The sequence below is a fragment of the Colias croceus genome, chromosome 24 (genome assembly GCF_905220415.1).
Source record: "Colias croceus chromosome 24, ilColCroc2.1".
Classification (NCBI taxonomy): domain Eukaryota; kingdom Metazoa; phylum Arthropoda; class Insecta; order Lepidoptera; family Pieridae; genus Colias; species Colias croceus.
In genome coordinates this window covers 2,589,490-2,611,630 of record NC_059560.1, presented here as the reverse complement: position 1 = coordinate 2,611,630, position 22,141 = coordinate 2,589,490, and the positions used below count along the sequence as shown (strand labels likewise).

At 33.9% G+C, this 22,141-nt stretch overlaps 1 protein-coding gene across 1 annotated transcript in view; it reads left to right on the top strand.

The window, feature by feature from the left end:
* The first annotated feature begins 5,275 nt into the window (after positions 1-5,275).
* LOC123702720 (disintegrin and metalloproteinase domain-containing protein 12) overlaps positions 5,276-22,141 on the top strand; it is a 68,913-nt gene continuing 52,047 nt past the window's right edge. The window contains exon 1 of the mRNA XM_045650505.1: positions 5,276-5,536. Coding sequence (XP_045506461.1) covers positions 5,416-5,536 — 121 coding nt within the window. The 5' untranslated portion in view covers positions 5,276-5,415. The remainder of the gene's footprint in view (positions 5,537-22,141) is intronic.

The following is a 22,141-nucleotide window of genomic DNA, read 5'->3' as shown; positions in this document are numbered from 1 at the left end:
GAGATGTCTTGACACTCGGTCGGTAAGATGTTGTGCCCTGCGAATAAACATAATGTATTATTTACAAGAATATAAAATTAATTTTGTACTTAAGATATTATATTTGAAAATAAAATTCCCAAAGTGAAAGTAAAATATTCAGTCAATGAGTATCATCAGCATTGGGATTTTTAGCAATTATGTATACATACATACAAATTAATTTTGCATAGGTATGTACTTTACTAGAACATCTGGTAACTTACTGTCTTGTGGGTTCGAATCCCAAGCCAAGCAAACGTGGGAATTGGGGTTTTGGGATTAAAAATTCATTATTTTTGTTTGCTTTGAAAAATTCTTTCGATGTTAGATAGCCCTATCGAGGAAGGCTATATAATTATATATGATCACGCTAAGACCAATAGGAGCTGAGTAATGCGGGTAAAACCGCGTGGCACAGCTAGTTATAATATATACTTCAATTAATAAGACCTTACCAATATTTAGAGTAGGAATTGCATTCCGGTAAGGTTTTTGCTGGCTGTACGATAACAAAATTCAAATGGTTGTCACAAAGTCTCAACTCTCAAGTTGTCATAATATTATGTACATCCTATATTACTTGCTCTGTGATGTACATAATATCAATATATTGAGCGTCTCGTTTTCTTATAAAGGAGTCTAAAACCATAATCCACGAATTAAATCTATCTTCGTTGTGAACCGGATTAGGAAAACGATGCAAAACACCTGAAATATAAGAATATATCACACCATATACACGAATATTGGATCATATTGAACCTAGAAATTATGTAGGTAATTATTCGACTAGGTAACTACTATAATATGAATTATAATTTCTTGTTATTTACCATTCGTCTCGCATTGAAAATAACATTTCCATTTTCCAATATGTTTTCGACGACATTTTGGAATCAAAAAAGAAGTTCTTCAAAATTCAGATTTCAGTGTGAATCAAAAGTCAGTAAACGTAAAGAAACGGATAGGTACAAGTTTTGGCGGCAAGAAAAAACAATTGTGAAAAAGATAGGTACCTATAAGGGCCTACTCACGATTCAATTTCAGTAACAATCTGCTGACACAATCTGCAGTGAGCTGACAGATTGTGTCGTGATTCATAGTATAGTTGAGGGCACGTTGGGGGCGTAACCCAACATGTTGCGTATTGGATCGGCGCGGAAGCAACCCGACAAATTGTCTCAGCAGATTGTGTGCTGCTACGGCCACACTACCTTACCGTCTACCGGGCTGTTACCGCAATAATTATGGCATTAAATTACCGTCTAAATTACTGCATGAACTGGTGTGGTTACACTACAGTTTACCTAGATATGTCGGTAATTATTGGCATTTACCGCAGCAAAAAAAATATTAGTTAATAATTAATATATAATATGGTTTCTGTAATAATTCATCAAGGATTCTTTCTTTTTAAAAAGGATTTTTTCTTTTTCAAATCATCTATTGTACTTGGAAATGATAAATTTTGTTTGATCCGACGCCACGCATCATTGTGTACACTGCGATGTTTATAGTTCTTCTGTTGGGTATCCCCAAGATCCCAAAGAGAAGAATTCCAAGAATTCCCAAAATTTGCGCCATCGAGCGCTTTTTCATTTGACCACTCCATTTCGGTCGATACGTGCGTCGCCGGTGAGCTCATATTGCACACTGGACAAACGGTAGTGTGGCCGCATACGCAATAATTACGGCGGTAATCTTCTTTGATGTGCGAAAGAATACCGCCGCCAGAGCTATTGCCTACCGCCATTTGTCATATTGATTGGCATTGTAGAATTATGGCCATAAGTCGTGGTTACACCTAGGTGTTGTTAAAGTTGTGGCAATAATTATTGGCATATCACGGTAGTGTGGCCGTAGTATAAGTGTTGAAACGTGAGTATTGTGATTGCCCCAATCTCGGCTCAATCGCGCTGCGCAGTAATCGCAAAATGGCGGTTTTGAGATAAACGCGGGAAAGACATTTTTACATATTTGAGGAAGATGTTTATATTTTATAGCCGTTTATACTTTATAGCCCTTGAAATCTATCAATAAAATTGGAAAAAATACAAGCTTTACAAAGATAATTATCTTATATTTCATAAATTAGTATATCCATTAATAATGCGTATTATTGCGTTGAGGTTTAGCATCAGGCCAGGCATCAACGTGACGTGCACACGTTGTGGCAAGCAATCGCGGAATGAAATTGTATCAGCAGATTGAGGGTTGGATGAATCGTGAGTAGAGAACGCTCAATCGCGACTTCAACAAATTGTGTCAGCAGATTGTGGGTTGTGTTGAACCGTGAGTAGGGCCTTTAAGTTGCCACCACAGGTTGCCAACTTGCCACAGACACAGAGCAAGTAATATAGACAGATAAGATGTTGCTAGGGCAAAAAATACAAGAAATAAATTCTACTTAAAAAAATTATTATTAATTATCATACTTAAAAATCACTTAAAAAGGGTATGAATAACATAAAATAATTCCAATATATCAGTAATAAATTTATTATTGATTAAAAAAAAATACGTGTGGCACTCGGGGAAGCTGTCCTGCCGCCTTACCTGCCGCGGTAACGTAGACAGAGAAGTTTCTCTGTCTACGCGCGGTAAAGCTATTGCATAGCATGCCTTCAAGCCACACCTCCATGCCTGTCGGAGTGGAGAGCGTGAGGTTTTTCGTTACGCAATTTCTGGATTCGGTCTCCGCACTCAAGGCCCGCGATAGAAGCTATGCATTATCTTAAAATAAATATTTAAGTGTAAATTTCTGTAATCAACGCGCCCTCCTGTTTGCGCCATGTATAAAGAAAAAAGAATAAATTACATTTTAAATGTTGGATTCTATATTATGTTAAAATTGTAATGTTTGTATGATTTGTTTGATTAATCACACAACACGTCTTCATCGGTCGGAAGAGCAAGCAAGTTAAATTAGATTTAAAAATTCACTGTTATTATAATCGGTGGCACTGTGGGTGGCACAGAATCTGTGCACAGCACAGATCTATGCACAGAATAATTAATAAAGTATCTACAGTCTGTGGCTCTGACGGCAACACTGAACAGTGAACACTGACCTACTGTCAACACTCAACAGTCAAAGCTGTCAAACAGTAAAGTAGCCTACTCACGATTCAATTTCAGTAACAATCTGCTGACACAATCTGCAGTGAGCTGACAGATTGTGTCGTGAATAGTATAGTTGAGGGCACGTTGGGGGCGTAACCCAACATGTTGTGTATTGGATCGGCGCGGAAGCAACCCGACAAATTGTCTCAGCAGATTGTGTGCGTGTTGAAACGTGAGTATTGTGATTGCTCCAATCTCGCAGTGTTACCAACTCTCAAAAATATTTATCCCTAAAGTTTGTGTCAAAAACCCCTAAAAACGCCTAAATTATTCAGTTGTCCCCCTAAAAAAACATACAAATATAAATTCATGATGATTTAGAAATAATATGCTGTAATATGTTTCAAAAGTCTTTTTATTACAAGTTATTTAATACATAAAATATTTCGTCTTCATCTGAAGATTCAGCGTTTTTGAAATCATACATGTTGCATAAATTTAACATTTTATTGGATGGTTTAAAATATGTTGTATAAGATCCACCATTTCGATTTAATGTAAATCGGACCATCATGATGCTTTGCAAAATTTTATTTAATTACGTACTGGATGTCGCTATGAGTCGCTAGGTCAAGAAATAAATATTAAAACTAGTTATGTAATTATCAATTTAAAAATATTAAACAGTCAAAAAAAAATCCCTAAAAATACCCCTAAAAATTTCAGACCCCTAAAAATTTCCTATCTCACTTATTTACCCCCTAAATCTGGGGGGAAAACCCCTAAGTTGGGAACCGTGCAATCTAGGCTCAATCGCGCAGCCGCGTTAATCGCAAAATGGCGGTTTTGAGATAAACGCGGGAAAGACATTTTTACATATTTGAGGAAGATGTTTATATTTTATAGCCGTTTATACTTTATAGCCCTTGAAATCTATCATTAAAATTGGAAAAAATACAAGCTTTACAAAGATAATTATCTTATATTTCATAAATTGTATATCCATTAATAATGCGTATTATTGCGTTGAGGTTTAGCATCAGGCCAGGCATCAACGTTACGTGCACACGTTGTGGCAAGCAATCGCGGAATGAAATTGTGTCATCAGCAGTGATGCCAACTTTTTTTTCCGAACCCACATATTGGAGCCTCGTGGCCCACCAGAAATCCACTAAAGTAATCGGTCTTTAAAACCACCAGAAAAAACACTAAAAAATATCCAGAGACATGTAAATATTGAGTGCCCGTTGGTTAATTTTTTGCGAGTTATTTGTAAATAACAACAATTTTGAAGTAAGTAATTGACGTGACAACGTCTTAAATTAGGTTGCGGCTGGGAGTCACTTATGAAAAAGTGTAACGCTCGGTAACGTTACGATGAGTCACCGAAAGAGGCACGCGGGCATGGTTAGCCCGCCTAAGAGCGAGAGAGACAGACATAAAAAGTCGTTGTCACGTAAAACTTTCGCCCGTATACCGACTTTACAGGCAACCAATTATTTTTATTTTTGTTACATTTAAAGATCATCTAGAAAAATCTGCTTCTTCTAGAGTTTCAGTACCTATGTGAAGAATAAATTTCTGTGATAGAAATTTTGGTGTGTATTGTGGTTTGGGCATATTTAATGTAAAACCATATTACTTCACAAAATTAATTAAAATACGTCAAGCTAGAAGCTACCCGCCGCGGCCGCAGCGTAAAGCGTTGCCAATACGTAGGTACTGACAATTATTGTTTTTGTACACAAATACAGAATAAACATATAACCTTTTGAATCATCAAATCATACTTTATATCAATAGTAATAAAGTTTATAATCAAAAATATTCAAGAAATAGACAAACAACGGAGAATTCCCGAATGTTCGTTGAACCAACATGACACAAAATAAATCTTCCTAGTGGTTGAATGTCGTACCTTACCACTAATTGAACTCATCTAAACAACTAGGAAAATCCACCAGCCACTAAAACCAATATTTGTCCGCTAAATGGGGGAGCTAAACCACCCAGATCTAGTGGAAATTCCACTGAGTTGGCAACACTGGTCATCAGATTGAGGGTTGGATGAATCGTGAGTAGAGAACGCTCAATCGCGACTGCAACAAATTGTTTCAGCAGATTGTTGGTTGTGTTGAACCGTGAGTAGGGCCTTTAACAGGCAGTGGCAACTGGCAAGTGGCAACTGGCAACTGGCAGTTCGTTTGTGGTCGGCTGTTTGTGGGATGTGTTGACTGTTGTTGCTATAAAATAAGTAAATAGAATAGAAACGAGATAAGTTAGTTTCTTTGTAAAAATGTATAGTGTTTAAATATCAACCACAATCTTAACATGTCGAAAGTAACGATTAGTGGCAAAATGTTTGTGTGTTTTAGTGTTTGTGTGCGATGCTTTCTTGTGTGTTTAATTTTATTAGCTTTGACAAAGGACTGCGTCGAGTCTCAGGAACTAAGTAAGATGTTTTAATTATTATTTTTTATTTTAGACAAACTCACTTAATTTACATAAGTAACTACAACTATGATATAAGATTTTAAAAAGATTCGATCACAAATTAATACATAAGTAGTAAGTACCTATTTTCTTTATTTAATTCAAATTCTTTTTTATGTAAATTTCATAGTTATTTTTTTTATCGAGTAAAAAGTTTTAATTTTTATAGTGACATAAATTAAATGTGTATTAAATATTTGTTACTTTATTCACACTTTATAACAATTAAATTTGTACAGTTTGTTTGTACAGTTTGAGGCTATTTAGTATTTTTCAATTAGAATAACTCAAAAGCACTTGCTTGTTACTTATAGAAATCAATTTTGATAATATTAGTAAAAAAAAGTATTTAGTAAAAAAAAACTGCATTAGAATCTTCCTTTAGGTTTGTTCAGATTAATAATAGCATAAAATAATATGCGGTACTTAACAAACTTAGGGCCGATTTTTCAATGCTTGGATAAAATTTATCCGTCCAATAAAGTTTTACACGATAAAATTAAAATGTCACGTAAACTGTCAAATACGGGCAATTAGAATACGTTTTTAAAATGGTAGTTTTATACATTATTCGACGAATAAGTTTTATCCAAGCATTGAAAAATCGGCCCTTAATGAAATGTGTGACTATATTGTCAGACTGGAGATTAATACTTTTGTATTATTTACTACAATGTACCTATGCTCAGAGAATAATAAGAATCCAATTATTTGTACTTAAGTAAGCTGATGAATATACAGTATAATTCTTCTTTGAATAATTATTTTTTGCTTTTTTCTCTAAGCACTTACCTATTTAATTTCATTTCTGAATTCTGCCCAACTACTGAAGACGGTCTGGAAAATGCGGCATTATAATTTTTTTCTACAAATGCGAACATAAAACTATAAGAATTGCAATGTACTTAGCTAAAGCCTCTAAATGTTTACATTATTTTTAACGAACACCTTTAAAAATGAAAGAGTTCTCAATTTATGGTACAAATTGAACTTTTTTAATAAAAATTTCTAATAACTAGTGAATCTTCTTTACAACTATACATAAGAAATTACTATACTTTCCATAGATATTTCGTAAACTATTTAACAGCAAGCAATCAAATAGATTTTATTAAATGCACATCTAGACCAAGGCTACATAACAATATGGTCACTGGTCAGCTAGCTATGCGTTAGCCAAGTTACAACTAGACGCGGTAAGAGCGGCGTATCGGCGGACATCCGCCGGCAGCTTCCGTCGTTGCGAAGCGCTGACCCCCATTGAGGCTAAATTAATTATTATAATTGAGCTAATTTGTTTTATGTAAACACGTTGAGCGATGCAACTGTGTATGGTTTGGAAAGTATATTTTGCAATATTTTTCATTGCTGCATGGTACACTCCTATTTGTAGTAGTGTGATGTTGTGTAGCTTATAGCCTTCCGTGATAAATAGACAAACCAACACAAAGGAATTATTTGAATTCAAAACAATATCATAGAAAGTCCCTCTACCATTACTGTGTTAAACGGTCAACTAACTGAAAGAAGCAAATGTTTCTGTTTATACTGTGCTTTATGATTCTGACTGTGTTTTGTTTATATTTGAACACATTTTGTGTTTAACTTTTTCGATCCTTTTTAGGGTTCCGTAGCCAAAATGGCAAAAACGGAACCCTTATAGTTTCGTCATGTCCGTCTGTCCGTCTGTCCGTCTGTCCGTCTGTCACAGCCGATTTACTCGGAAACTATAAGTACTACAGTGATGAAATTTGATGGGAATATGTGTTGTATGAACCGCTACAAAAATATGACACTAAATAGTAAAAAAAAGAATTGGGGGTGGGGCCCCCCATACATGTAACTGAGGGATGAAATTTTTTTTTTCGATGTACATACCCGTGTGGGGTATCAATGGAAAGGTCTTTTAAAATGATATAAAGTTTTCTAAAAAACATTTTTCTTAAAGTGAACGGTTTTTGAGATATCAGCTCTCAAAGTCGTAAAAAGTATGTCCCCCCCCCCTCTATTTTTATAACTACGGGGTATAAAATTCTAAAAAAAATAGAGGTGATGCATGCTAATTAACTCTTTCAACGATTTTTGGTTTGATCAAAGTATCTCTTATAGTTTTTGAGATAGGTTGATTTAACTGTAATTTTGGTTAAGTTATTGTGCTTACACTGAAAACGATGGCTGAACCTTATAAGATAGATCAAAAAATATACTACAGTATTGTACACCTTTAAAAATCCGCGATGATATAAGTTTATTATATTTGCTGCTACGGAACCCTTTGTGCGCGAGCCCGACTCGCACTTGGCCGGTTTTTGTTAAAAAAGTTTGATAAAATGTTAAAAAAATTGCCTTTACTAAAAGTGTAGTGGCCTGGTTCATCTCATGTGCTCTATCTTCAATTCACTATCTATTTGATATTCTAGCCTGCACCTAGCTAAAGTGCCTATTGTCCTTCCCCATGATATTGTAGTCTTGTAAAGACAGTTTACTTACTTACTTACTTAACTAGCTCTGCGACCCAAACAGAGTCTTGGCTTCCGACACGAGTTCACGCCACTTTCCTCGATCGCGCGCAGTTTCTTGCCAATTGACGGCCTCCAGATTGCGTAGATCGGCTGCTGTTGCGTCGCTCCATCGATATCTGGGACGGCCCACGGGGCGTCGGCCAGTTGGAATGCCCAGATATGCCTTTTTCACGGCCCGATCATCCCCCATTCTTAAAACGTGACCGAGCCATCGGAGGCGTTGCGCCTTTAAAGACAGTTTACACAGTGCTTTTTAAGATCCTTTAAAATATACATGAAAATCAACAGCTCATAGTTTTTATTACAGTCAGCTTATAATAAAGCTTCTACAATATTTTCTACATCTTCTTGATGCTAAAATTGTGGTTGTTGAACCAAAATGAACATTAATTTATGTACTTACCATGAAAAAAAATTAAGGAACAGATAAACGTGACAATATTTCTAATTGACATTAATAACACATAATATTTCTAAGCAATCTAATTTAAGATTATAATTACCTCAAGGAAATGTTTTGCATACAGCCATAAGTGTTTGGGAAGTTGTCTGTCACTCAACATAAAAGGAATACAATTGGCGTATAGTGAAGGAAGTAAATGATAGGCCAACTTTGTATTCCATTTTAGTAATAATTATTTTATTAATCTGTGAACGTATGCTGTCTGTTTTTTTATGGTCTGTGGAAGAATAGAAATGTGGCTTTGTGTTGCCATATGTAGTTAAAAATAATTAACCTTTTATAGAAATAAGCATGGAACTTAAATGTTCTGTTAGTTAGGTATCACATTTAATACATATTTGTTGCTATTAATATTCTTGTCACAAATTGTATGTTTCATTTTCACAGCAAAACAGCTGAGCCGATTTTGATAAAATTTTCCATTGGGATAATTTGACATAACATAGACCATGCATAGACATTTAAAATAATATGAAGCAGATAAAATATGCAATGTAAATTCCTACAAGAAAGATGTATCGCGCTTTAAACGATTAAACTTAAAAGTACTGCAAGTAGCAATGCAGCACCCAGAAAACTGTTTATAAAAGACTACATAGTTAGTGCAACTATTATTTATTTTCGTAAAGTATGACAGTTAACAGTATATATTCCGAATTATTTTTCCTAAAGCTTAGCTGTGTCCATTTGTCATAAAAAGCTAGTTTTACTAGTTAGTGCAACGCAAATAAAAATAAGCACATAAAATTATAGGTAAATTATAGAAATGAGTCGTAATTTGCGGATGCAAAACAGCAAGTTAGTACACAAGTGAATCACAATCGATTTCCTATGGACGGATGTTCAGTGAGTCACTTCGACTTTATGCTAATTGCACTTGCCTCGGACGCGCCTGCAGCGCTTCTGAGTTGGTAAATTGTTAGACAAATACACGGTTGCCATGGTTACCGATATATATGTAAAAATCTTTAAATCTACGCAACGGATTTTGATGCGTATTTTTTTTATGATGTATATTAGATCTAGAGGAAGGTTTTAGTATGCCTAGATACATAATTTATTAGGTTTTAGACAAAGTGGGCGAAGCCGCGGGCGGAAAGCTTGTGACGTATAATTCATTTTTTAGAGTAAGTATTAAAAGGCCTGTGTTAAGAAAATAACAAAATTAAATAGGAGCCACTGATGAGGTCTTGAGGGTGTCCTCGTATAGTTAGATGTGTGTAAAACATTATGTACTGTAGCTATATAGTATGTACTATGTATGTAGAATAATTATCATCACAGATTAAACATGGCATTGTCTAGCCGGTAATTGCGAGGATATTTGAATGATAATACATGCACTGTATGCTTAAAATAGCAGATAATAATCAATTCATATAAAATAGTAAAATACACTGGACGCACCTCGCTTCGCTGATTTTTTAAACAGGACAAAGAGTGTACCGCTATTGCAATTACCATTAAGGCATTAAAGTAACTTTGCAAATACTCCGTTAAATCATTCAATTGTTATGAAAAACAATCGAATTTTTTAAGCCACTAAATGATGTTTAGCTGTACAATACATTATAAATAGCTAAATCTATGATGTTCCACGTTTCCCCTTCATATTTAACAGGATTCTATTATGGAATTATTTCTTCTAATTTTTAACCCATTGAGCCCCCAGCTGCAGCGGCCCGATCGGTCCACGACACAATAGATTTTCTATTGTGTCTGTGATTCCGGGGGCTGAGTTATTAAGAATCAGAGGACTTTCATCGCGTAAGCTAAACGTCTCCTTATATTTTGAAAGTGCTCATGAAAGTGCTATAATATCTATATCTATAGTCTATACTAAAATTATAAAGCTGAAGAGTTTGTTTGAACGCTTTAATCTCAGGAACTACTGGTCCTGGCCCTGGTGTTAGATAGCTCATTTATCGAGGAAGGTTATAGGCTATAATATATCATTGCACTAAGACCAACAGGATCGGAGCCACGCGGGTGAAACCCCGAAGCGCAGCTAGTAATTCATAACGCTATATCCCACTTAGTTAAACAACAAAGACATACTTAATTTGTTTGTAATTCCATCCCTGGGATTGTTCGAACAGAAGTATCATTAAATGCGTGTAAAATAAAAGATAGGCAACCGTCGGGACAACGCACTCGAAACGACAACAGCTGTTTTTAGAACGGCCACTCAGCGTGACCCGCTTTTTCATATTTTTTGTATGCAATGAGGGATCTTACCCTGGTCATGGTATTTCTGTAACCTCGGTATGGGAATGACGACTTCCACTTTAAGACACGGTGCGTTTCCTCCGAGTGACGTCATGTCCGATTGTTTTTTTTTTTACGTTCGAGTGTGTGATTTGAATACGTTTCGTGTTCGATACATTTGGTCGCAGTTATGTTTAATTGGCCGTTACTGGATGTAATTTTATGAGAAAGGAAGGAGGTCGATGGTAAGCGATGCATTCACATTTTACGGTTATTATGTCGCGGCATGTTTCAATTAAGTCATTATAAGCCGAGACTATTGAAAGATTTCACACTTCTTTGTCATCTATGTTTTTCTGAAGCATTGATATAATGTTTCGAAGGTTCTATGAACCAAACAAATTTCAAAGCCGGCTAGGCTTTTTAATTATTGTTTACATGACCAAATTCAGTGTCACGAAACATCTAAGTAAACACAACCGCTTGTCGTACTGTGTGTTTAAACGAATAAATACAGAACAAAAGCGACTTTGTCAACATGCATTGCTTTTACCGGGCTTCATTCATTAAAGTGACGTAGCATTTGAAACGCTTCAAGCACTCATGATGAAGTACCCCAGCATGCGTCAAGCACCATGTTGGTACATGCAACCCTATTTTAGTGTTGTTTATGGCCCTCTTTATTTTGGCTTCCATGAAGTCAACCATCGAAGAAAGACCTCTAGTGTGTAAGGTAGACGGTGTGCTTTAGGGATTAGTAAGGCTGGTTCTATGGATTTATTTATTGGTTAGATTGTATTGAAGTAATAGCGATGTATGGGATAACCTTAAAATGTAGAGAATAAGAAAATAATACTTCCATATATAATATTGAATAACAAGATACATAATTGCTTTGTACTTGAGACAAACGTAGACATAATACGAGTATCTATAAAATGTGTGAATGAGTTGCTTTACAAAGGAAATCGATGAACTTGAAAAATCTTAAATGTATTGGAAGGTAGCCAAAGAAAAAGCATAAGAGCGTGTCTTTGTAGAGAAAAGTCATTGAGACTTTATGATCAGGGTGAAGTGCATCGTTTAAAAATATTATAATGCTATAAATACAATACGTAGGTATGTATAAAGAATTCAGTTTTGGATATTATACACCTGATTCAAAATGAAAAGAAAACACTTCGTCGATGGCGAATTAAATGTAGTAAAAAAACAAGATCATAAAAATAAGTAAAATTAGATATTTACAATTTCTTATAGTTATGTTCACATTATTTTAATCGTATTTACAAATTATCTATATACATAAACATATTATAATAAATCTGTAGGAGGGTAAATTCTGTACATTGAAAATATTGAAAAAATAAATAGCAGGGGGTGTTACTGGATCGATACCAAGCCCAAATATGTGATTAAAAATGATGTTCAGGCATCACGTGAAAACTAACTGTTCGATTTCGATGAAACTTGGTATAATTATACCTTATTATCCTGGACATAAAATAGGATACTTTTTATCCCGGAAAAATACGAAGAAAAAAAAAATCTTAATTTTTCTTAATTTTTCCGCGCGGACGGAGTCGCGGGCGGAAGCTAGTATTCAAATAAAATATCAAATCGCTGCACTTGATTTCGTTATTAACACAAGTATACAATAAAACGTGTTAATCATACAATGAATGGATACCTATACAGATGGTTATATTATGTACATAAATGTTATAGTATATAATTATAATCGTGTTGTAATACGTAAACATTTGTAAAAGCAATGTCAGCTGTGTGAGCTATAGGAAACTGCAAACGGTGTTAGTCACGCGACAATCACTTTCTCAAACACGTGGGTATTGTTCAAAGGAGTAATTGTTTTATAGCAAATAACTAATAGATTTTGTAATGGTCTGGATATGGGAGGTGTTTTTGTTAGCTTTGATACACAATTACATAGAGATGAAGAAGGAATTAAACAACTCTTAGTGATTTGTACGACTTTTATTTTATGATAATACGAAATATTAATAATCATGGACTAAAATATATGATATCGAAAGCTTTAGAATTTTATTTTAATCTAAATTTTATATCATTAAGTTGGTGAGCCTTCGTGCTTCGTGTCAATGTGTTTTTCTGACCTTAATATGAATTTTATTTAATTGGACATGAATATTAAATGTGAAATAATATCAAGGAGAAAAATTTAAACCAGACTTAAACATATTTACTTTAAGTACATACATTTAAAATAAAAAGTAAGAGAGTCAACTTACACACACGTACTTAAAACCTGAAAATAAAATAATATTTTTCTTGTTAATTTTGAGGGTAGTTAAACACAAAATAAATGAACTAACCCCATTGCTCTCAAGTAAAGCTTTACATAGACATAAAGGACTAACTAGATGAAAAGGTCTGTCAACGACCTACTTTACGGGTCACTGGTGCCCGTGTACACAGCATGCCGTCTTTAACCTTTTTAAGTTTCCTAGTGTATGAGTCATGTATTTAAATGCGTGCATGTTTTTGGTGCAATGCAAATTTTGCATTGGATGTGACCTACATTTTAAAGACATTTTAACGTTTGTAAGCTTTATAAGGGATGATACCTATACATTTCGTAAAACTTATGAAAGAAAATGAGATGATAATTTCTACGCCCAGTAAATAAATCTAGGGAATTTCTTTGGACGATTATAATTGCTTTAATTATCGCAATAATTAGCACATTGTATTTATATATGTAAAAGATTCAAAAATTATAACTTTTAGCTAAATGTATTATAAACGTTTGGACCTTGAATAGGCCTTTGCAAAATGGTATACAGAAAATTGAATTCATCCAATAGGTAACTATTGTAGTTTGATTGTACACACACACTCACACGAAATAGTAATCGTTGTGCCCTAGATAGGTTTGAGTAACATGACTGTGCCATTACATTGTATTGCCTAGGTTCAGCCTATATCTAGACATGGATATACAATAGGCGGGTCTACACAGAGTCACAGAGCGAGTTCGCAAATACATTTAAACCATTAGACGAAAAGTGTTAGCAACGTAACCGACTAAACGCGACTCGGCTAATTAGCTGACTTCAGACGGAACGTGTTTATGCGTATGCCGCTTCTACCTCAGTTTATATAGGGGGTATTATATGAACAAAGATGTAGATAGGTTAACAAAACGTTCGACCTTCAAAAACTCTCACTAACTATCGTGATTCAACTATCGTGAGCGGAAAAAGAGAATCAGTAAAATTTGGCTGATTAGCCACATTTCGACGTGACACTCCCGCCCGGTACAATAATAGTAACTTATCTACTTATTTACCTATTTACTTGATACATTGGTCTAGACCCGGCTAATCGCGTGTCATATTCGACATTCGTGCTATGGCCTTACGATATTTACACGCAACAGTAATATGTAGATTGTATTTTATTTAAAAATTGTATTTTTGTAAAGCCTTGTTAGGCGTTAGGGTATTGTGCGTGTTTAGAACAAATTCAAATCGATTTTTAACGTCTGCAAATATGAAAAATTTCAATCTTACAAAAGAAATGACTGAACTGTTAAAATTGGTTCAGTAGTTTCACAATTCATAATCAATTTCCAAGCTGTGTGTTAATCTGTATATCAATACAGGTTATAGTGAATAAATCATGATTCACATTAAAATATAGGCCTATTTTGGCACCGGAATTCCTGCGTTGCGTGGCGCGTACCAAAATAAGAAATATCTCAAGGAAAACAAGGAAATTGTCTTATTTATACGTGAAATTACGTTTTATTTACACACCGTATTGACTGAAAATAAACTGACCCAAATATCCAAGTTTACAATGGTAGGTCGTAAAATAATTTTACGATGGTTATTGTGTCGGATCTTTGAACCCGTGTCGTTATCGTCACGTCGGTTGTGAATCAGCCCCGACACCGTTACTTCGACAACTGTATAGATTGCAATCTGCCAGCTGTATTGGTTTCGCAATTGAATTAATAATTGTTGTTTTATGCGTCGTGTGAATTATGAAACTGTAGACTTATGAATCGAACGGTAAATGGATTTTAATGATAAAATCTATGGATTTCTATAGATTTATCGCTAGTATTTTGCAAGGCTTGTAAAGATGTAAAATATCGTTTCTTCCTCCATATTCCTGTCGATATGTAACTATGTACCTACCGTTATTATAAGTTGTTTTCCTTTGCAGTTTAGTTGGTACTTAGCTGTTTATTAGTCTTCACTAGGTATTCAGCCTATCCTTTTGAAGTTCTTTGTATTTTTTTTGCCACACCTACAAAAAAGTGTTTTACAAAGTGAAGTGAAATCGCCAAATGTGAAATCGCCGCCATGTTAAAGAAAAATCGCCTATAGTCTTATGATATACATATAAAACAGTTATTGCAGATTATTATTTATCGCACGTCATCTTAACCGCGTGTCACGTTTTCAGTCGTGTGACGTGTCGTCATATCGTGTCGTCGCGTGTAAAATATTTCGCACGTGTTACCGTTATCCGCAATTTATATTTATTATATTTGATTAGATTATAAGATGTAAGCGGTTTGTTTTAATGGAATTTCCTTAGCTATAAACATGGATGCGTTTTGTGGGAAATTAAGTTATTTTTAACTAGCTTTCCGCCTGCGGCTTCGCCCGCGTTTTCAAAGAAGAACCCGCATAGTTCCCGTTCCCGTGGGATTTCCTGGATAAAACCTAGCCTATATTACTCGTGGACAATGTAGCTTTAGAATGGTGAATGAATTTTTAAAATCGGTCCAGTAGTTTATGATTATGAGCCTATTCATTACAATCAAACAAACAAACAAAGTTTTCCTCTTTATAATATTAGTGTAGATATACTAAGTATCGAAAATAGGTACTATCAAAATTCAGAATAACAAACAATGCTCCCATAAGAAACAAATCATAGAATCATCTAATAAATCTATCAAACCAAAGCTTAATTAATGGTGAAATCTTATCAATTCCCATATATCTTAGCCAAGGCGTTCCCGATATTTTAATTAGCTGTAATGCAAAATAGTGGCTGGGAGTGTCGCGTGATAATTGACCAGCACTTGGTCCAAATTGGCCGAGCCTTGTGCTAAATCTTTATTATTTATTGCATTCGTGAATGGTGAGATTTAGGCTAAGAGCTTTGATTGAAATTCTTTGTTTAAGTTGCGATATTGATTTTAATTACTTTCAGTGTTTTGTTCTTTCAAACTTTAACCTTAGAATGAAAAAAATGAACAGGTGTTGAGGTTGAAATGTTTTTAATTGAAATTATAGTCTAGTTTTAGCACTCAAAAATGGTATTATCTGGTTTTGAGTTTTGAATTTTGATTATAAGTGATATAACATATAGATAGACCAAATTACAAAAATAAATCTATGCTTAGTTAACTATACCTAGATACAAAATTCTTTCCGTCCGCTTTATTTTCCAAACATCTTAATTTATATTCTCAGTTAAATGCATTTAAATATATATGCAGATGTATAGATTAAAACACGAATAAAATCCCAACTACTGATGGGGAGCGCTAATGAGCGCGGAAACGCATTGGCTGATTTACGAAATGTTTTACTTGTGTAGTGATACCATTTGTTTGCGTTATCCGGGATTTTGGGAAGGTATTTTAAAATATACTAAAAGCTAATAAATCTAGTAATGGCGGTTAAATCATGGTACCTAGTGAAATAGGTTTATTTTTATATTTATACGTATCTTCTATTTATTACATACAACATCTGAACTATTATTTCACCCATTGAGAAGGTTTACGGTGTGGTTGTAGAAATTTTATATAATATACATTTTTCCCGTAGGTAGCATTATTTATCATGTCATAAGTATATTTAAGAAATACAAATAAATTACTTACGCATTCTTACTGAACTTAGTTATGGCTTCAATGGTACCTACGTATTATGAAGATTAAAACAGTTGTCATAAAGCCGTTTATGACTTATGTTATTATATTTAATTCTGGGTAAGCGTATTACATAATACACGTGTTAAATGTGTTTATAAGTTTCATTCCGCATCAACCTTACCCTTTTTTAATGGTTATTATTTTATCTTTTGAGTGAATCAATCTTACTGAGTCACTATCCAATATGTTTTAGACATCTACTTAAATATACAAATAAAAATAGATATATAAAACTTTCTTTCATTCTCTAGTCCTACAAAACGTAATTCATTAACAGACAATTGTCTCAAAAATATGGTTAAATAACCAGTGCTTTTATTTTATTTATATAATTATTTTTGACATAATACTCTTTTCTTCGAGATCATGGTCACTGAGCGTGACATTTCACACGCTGGCTACGAACACGGGGTAAATGTGTCAGCGAGCTCGAATTGAAATTTTAATGGCGTCTTTTTACCTTTAAGAGGTTGTTTTAGTTTTTTCATCTTGGGCGGAGTGTGTATGTTTGCGCTGGGGTAGTGAAAAACAAACGTAGTTTGTGATTCTAGATACTGTGCTATTCATTTGAAAGATTTGGTGGTAAAAGTAGAACCAAAGAAGATATTTTCGTATTATAAATAAAAAATTGAAGTGAAACTTCTTTAGTCGCGCTGAGAGTAAAATTTCAAGGTCGTGTCATGTCATGGCAATATGGAGTAAGACGACGATTTTGGTATCTTTGAATCTTGCCGACACGCCCTTTTTATTACAAGTAGGGTAGAAGGAAAATCTTGCTCTATCGAATATTTAGGTAGCCCATACATATTTGAAATTCCGTCAGAGTTTTATAATTAATTGCATAGAATAAAATAAAATATTATATCTTATAGAACAAAGGAAATAACTAATTAATCAAATACTTCTCGTTTACCATAAATTCATTATAATCAGTAAGATAACGAAGGTCCCGTTTATATAATCTCAAAGGGACTTGAACCTTCTTATGGTTAGACAACACTTAAGATGTGCCCTTTTTTGTTTAAACCGAGTTCATTTTCATTATGGCTATAAATAAAAAGTACCGTCAGCAACACAATATTTTTCATTATACATAAAACTTAATGAAAACCTATGTCGATTCTTTTCAATACCTATCTCATACAAACCAAACACACAACCTACAGGTTTTTTATTTATATATTTTATAAATTATTTTGGATATTTGCGGTCTTGAATATAAAAGTGTTATATATAATTATTTTATCGGCTTTATTTGCTGTCGCTACTAGCATAGCATGGTATGGCTAGGTGCCTATTATGGTAACTATGTGTTTTTGTACCTTAGGGCTTAGGGCGCTAATACATCTCAGCTCTCTTAGTATCTCGTAATCAGACTTGATATTCTTTGTTCGGATTTTAACCGACTTACAAAAAAGTAGGGCATCTTAACAATTATATTTTTTATGTTACGGTATAAATAACTATTAGTTAATTATAATTTTATACTTTATTTAGTTAAGTCCTAAAGAACGGTATCATATTAAGTAGGTATTAACTATTAACTATCTTAATTTAGTCTATCCTAAATTATCCAAGAATCGGTGAATATTTCACCTAACACTTATATTTCAAAACAATAGGAACAGCACGTCTATTTAAGGGCCCTAATCTGCCATGTCGCAAGACTAACAACTTGTATTTGTGATCTGAAGTGACCCGTATCTCGATTTCCTCTTTAAAACTAGCTGAACAGACACTAAGAGAATTTACGGCTGTTTAAATTTTAACCAGTACCTATTGTAGAGAATTTATAGTAACTGTGGCGAAAACTATCATATTTGTAGTTGAAAATGGCAAAATATAACTAAAATGTGTAACTATATTATTTATCTGACTTCTGATAACTGCCGTCGCCTGTTATATTAATTAAATATTTACAGGAAACCACAAAAAATATACGGTAATAAGATTGACATAATATCTACCATGTGTACGTTGTTACGTGTTTCCGAGAAAGGCAAAAGCCTTATAATTATAACAATATTTAATTGATTGCTGACATGATGGTAGCCAGAGACTTATAAACTGTTCAATTCTTTGATAATTATCATCATCAGCCCATGTATATTCCCACTGCCACACCGCGGGACACGGGCCTCCTATGAGGGTATGGGCCATAATCCACCACGCTGGCCAAGTGCAGGGTTGGTGGATGTCACATGTCGTCGAACTTTTTGTTTCTTCGCCATTTCGGTTTTTCTCGCGATGTTTTCGGCAGCAGCGGTGATGTTATTATAATATGAATAAATTTAAAAATCTAACTTAAAGTACTTTATTAAATGGTGGATATAATAGTTTATTATAAACAACTTAAAACCTAGATCTGGTGGGACTCACTAAGAGATCATTTTAAGAATACTGGTATCCTTACTGTACCATCACAGTATATATTTAATAATATTTTGCATGTACACAAAAGCTCCGACTTACACACAAGAGTAGGAGATAGACACGATTATGGCACAAGGAACAGGAATAGAATTGAAATGCCATTTTTCCGATTAGCTAAAGTTAAAAATTCATTTATGGGTCAAGGTATACGCTTTTACAATAGAATTCCTCATAATATTAAAGAGTTTAGTAGTTCTAAATTTAAAACTTATATAAAAAATGTACTAGTTCAGAGAGCGTACTACAGTATTCAGGAATATATGGACGATAAAAATCCATGGAGGGTTGTCGCGTAAAAACCACAGGACAGTTCTTTGGCATATTATGATATAATATGTAGTTAGATATAAGTTACTGTATATTATGTAATATTGACATGATTTTAAAAGAGCAACTATGGAGTTTCTTGCCGATTCTTCTCCATAGATACTGCTTTCCGAATCGGTGGTAAATGTTAAAAATACTTACCTATGTAATGACGATTCGAAAGTGCTACTAAATAGTAGTCTAATTGAATAAATGAATGTTTGAGTTTGAGTTTGAGTTTGATCTGGCTAGACGCCAGGCTTCACCAAATACCAATCATTACTAGTTCGTTTTGTAAACTGACGATTTATGCGTTATCTAAATAAACGATACAGTTCGTTGACCCAATTTATCTTCCGGCTAGTTTGGGTCTAGATTTTTACACGGTATTTTAGGCTTGAATGATGACTGTTTAGGTTAGCAAAAATTATTGGTATTTGTTATGATTTAGTTTAAGGAAGTTTTGATATGTTGCAGACGGAAGTAACTACAAAGATTTTGCTTCTTTTGGTTAAATTATTAGTTTAAACTTCAACAAAAAGGTTTTTTTTTCACTGAATGATGCTTTTTCATAATTGTTAAAATGGTTTCGATAGTCATATAGGATAATAGTACATAGGTACAACTTGTACCACTCAACAAATTTGAATATATTTTATCACACAGAACCAACTGTGATAGAACCTTGAACAAGGTCACGTTTTAGTTTGGTTGCGAGAATTGAAATTGAAAATAAGTTGTTTTGTATAGAAAACGATCACTTCCAATGTGCATATAAGCTAAACCGCGTTGGAAATCAATTGCTGGCTATAAATTAGTACTTACAATAATTAAGGATTCAAAACATGACCTATGTAACTTAGTATGTAGTTAGTACATACTTATACTGGTCGTATTGATACACTTGACGCCTTAATTTTTGCTCACCCACCTCCTTTAAACATCTTTCCTTACGCTTTTCATACGCTGGCCGGAAAAGAACGCTAAATACACTATAGAGATAAGGATTTAAAACATACAATACATTTAAATCTAGTACGACTAATCTAGAAGGTATATTTGTAATCATATAAAAACCCAAGAATTCAAAATACGACACACGTCATCAATAAAAACGGTCGGAACACGCCTTCGTCCGAAACAGATGTATCAGATGTATGGCATTGACACAGCCTCGAATCGAGACGAGTTCTTACATAATTATATGGGCAGGTCCATGTATAGCTTAATAAATAGATTGTGTGGTGCTAGTGTAAGCGGTTTAGTGTACAACTATGTATGTACAATTTTGTTTTAAAAAGTAGATTGTAAACGATTAGGTGTTTTATGTTTTTATATTATCAATGTTTGTGTTTAAGGAACACAAGCATATTTGATATGACATCCTTTTTAATCTGGTAGATATCTGTTAAGTGGTTGATAACATTTATGATGTTATAAAAAATATGATAATGCATTTATATCCCAGGCAACATAGTTTTAAATTTGGTACGTTCTTGACATGTTATAAAGCTATGTTATAACTTTACTAATGCGATATACAGTATGTACTGAAAATCTCAGTACCTAACTACATATAATGTGTAGACTTTCGCACACATAAGATCAAAATATTATATCACCTGCACATAACATTAACAAATATGTTTCAACAAATCGCTACAAATAGCGCCGCAACAATCGAAATATCGCGCCAGTGTTATGTTTACACTTACGTTCATTGTTCGTGTTTATGGCGCCTGTTGGCAAGTGAATATGACCCACATAGGGCCTTCCGTATCACAATTATAAATAGCATACAGTTGCGTAAAAAGCAATTAGTGTGTGTAAGTGTTTGGACGTTTGTTGATGCGTAGCTCCCGGTCTAGTTGTTTGAAGTAAAGATTTCATGGGCCCTTCTTCACAATGGGCAACGTTGGCCCAACAAAAGATCGACGATCTTTGCCACTACAGCGATTATGAATAAAGTATAAATATATAATTTAAGCCCTCTACACTATCGTGATCGCCTCTACTCGCCAAACGCTGCCCATTGTGAAGAGGGTCCATTAAACGACAAACGATATACACATTCATGATTTATACGGTAGAAATATGAGGTAATATTATGTTGAATTTATATTTTTTTTGGTTTTATGGCATTCAAATGCTTTATAATATTATTCGAGGTAATATTATTCTCTGTCTATTTGGCTGCACTGATTTCGATGGAACTTTTAAAAAAGTTGGTCATATAAACATATTCAAAAACAATTTAAATTATTAATAACTTAATAAGTATGAAGTATACAGATTTATAAGTTGTGTTTAGCAATTAATTACATGAATATACAAAATATGAAGATGTTTAAGTTAGGTTAATTTCCAACGCAACGACTATAGCAATAGATACACTACGTAGGAATATCCTAAGATTATAAACAATAGTTTCAAATGGAAAGTGTTTTGCAATAGTTTTGGCGCGATATTCGATACAGTTGCAGTTGATCGAAAATGGGCCACGACATAGCGATGCGCAGGCGCAAGTCGCAACGCATCGTATAATAAACAATTTAAATTATACTAAATGCCTAGTCATCAAGTTTATTATTATTTATGATTATTGACCCTGTCTTTGTATTTTTTAATAAACATGGTGTATACATTCTTCAATCTAGGTATACTAAAATATTATAAAGCTAAAGA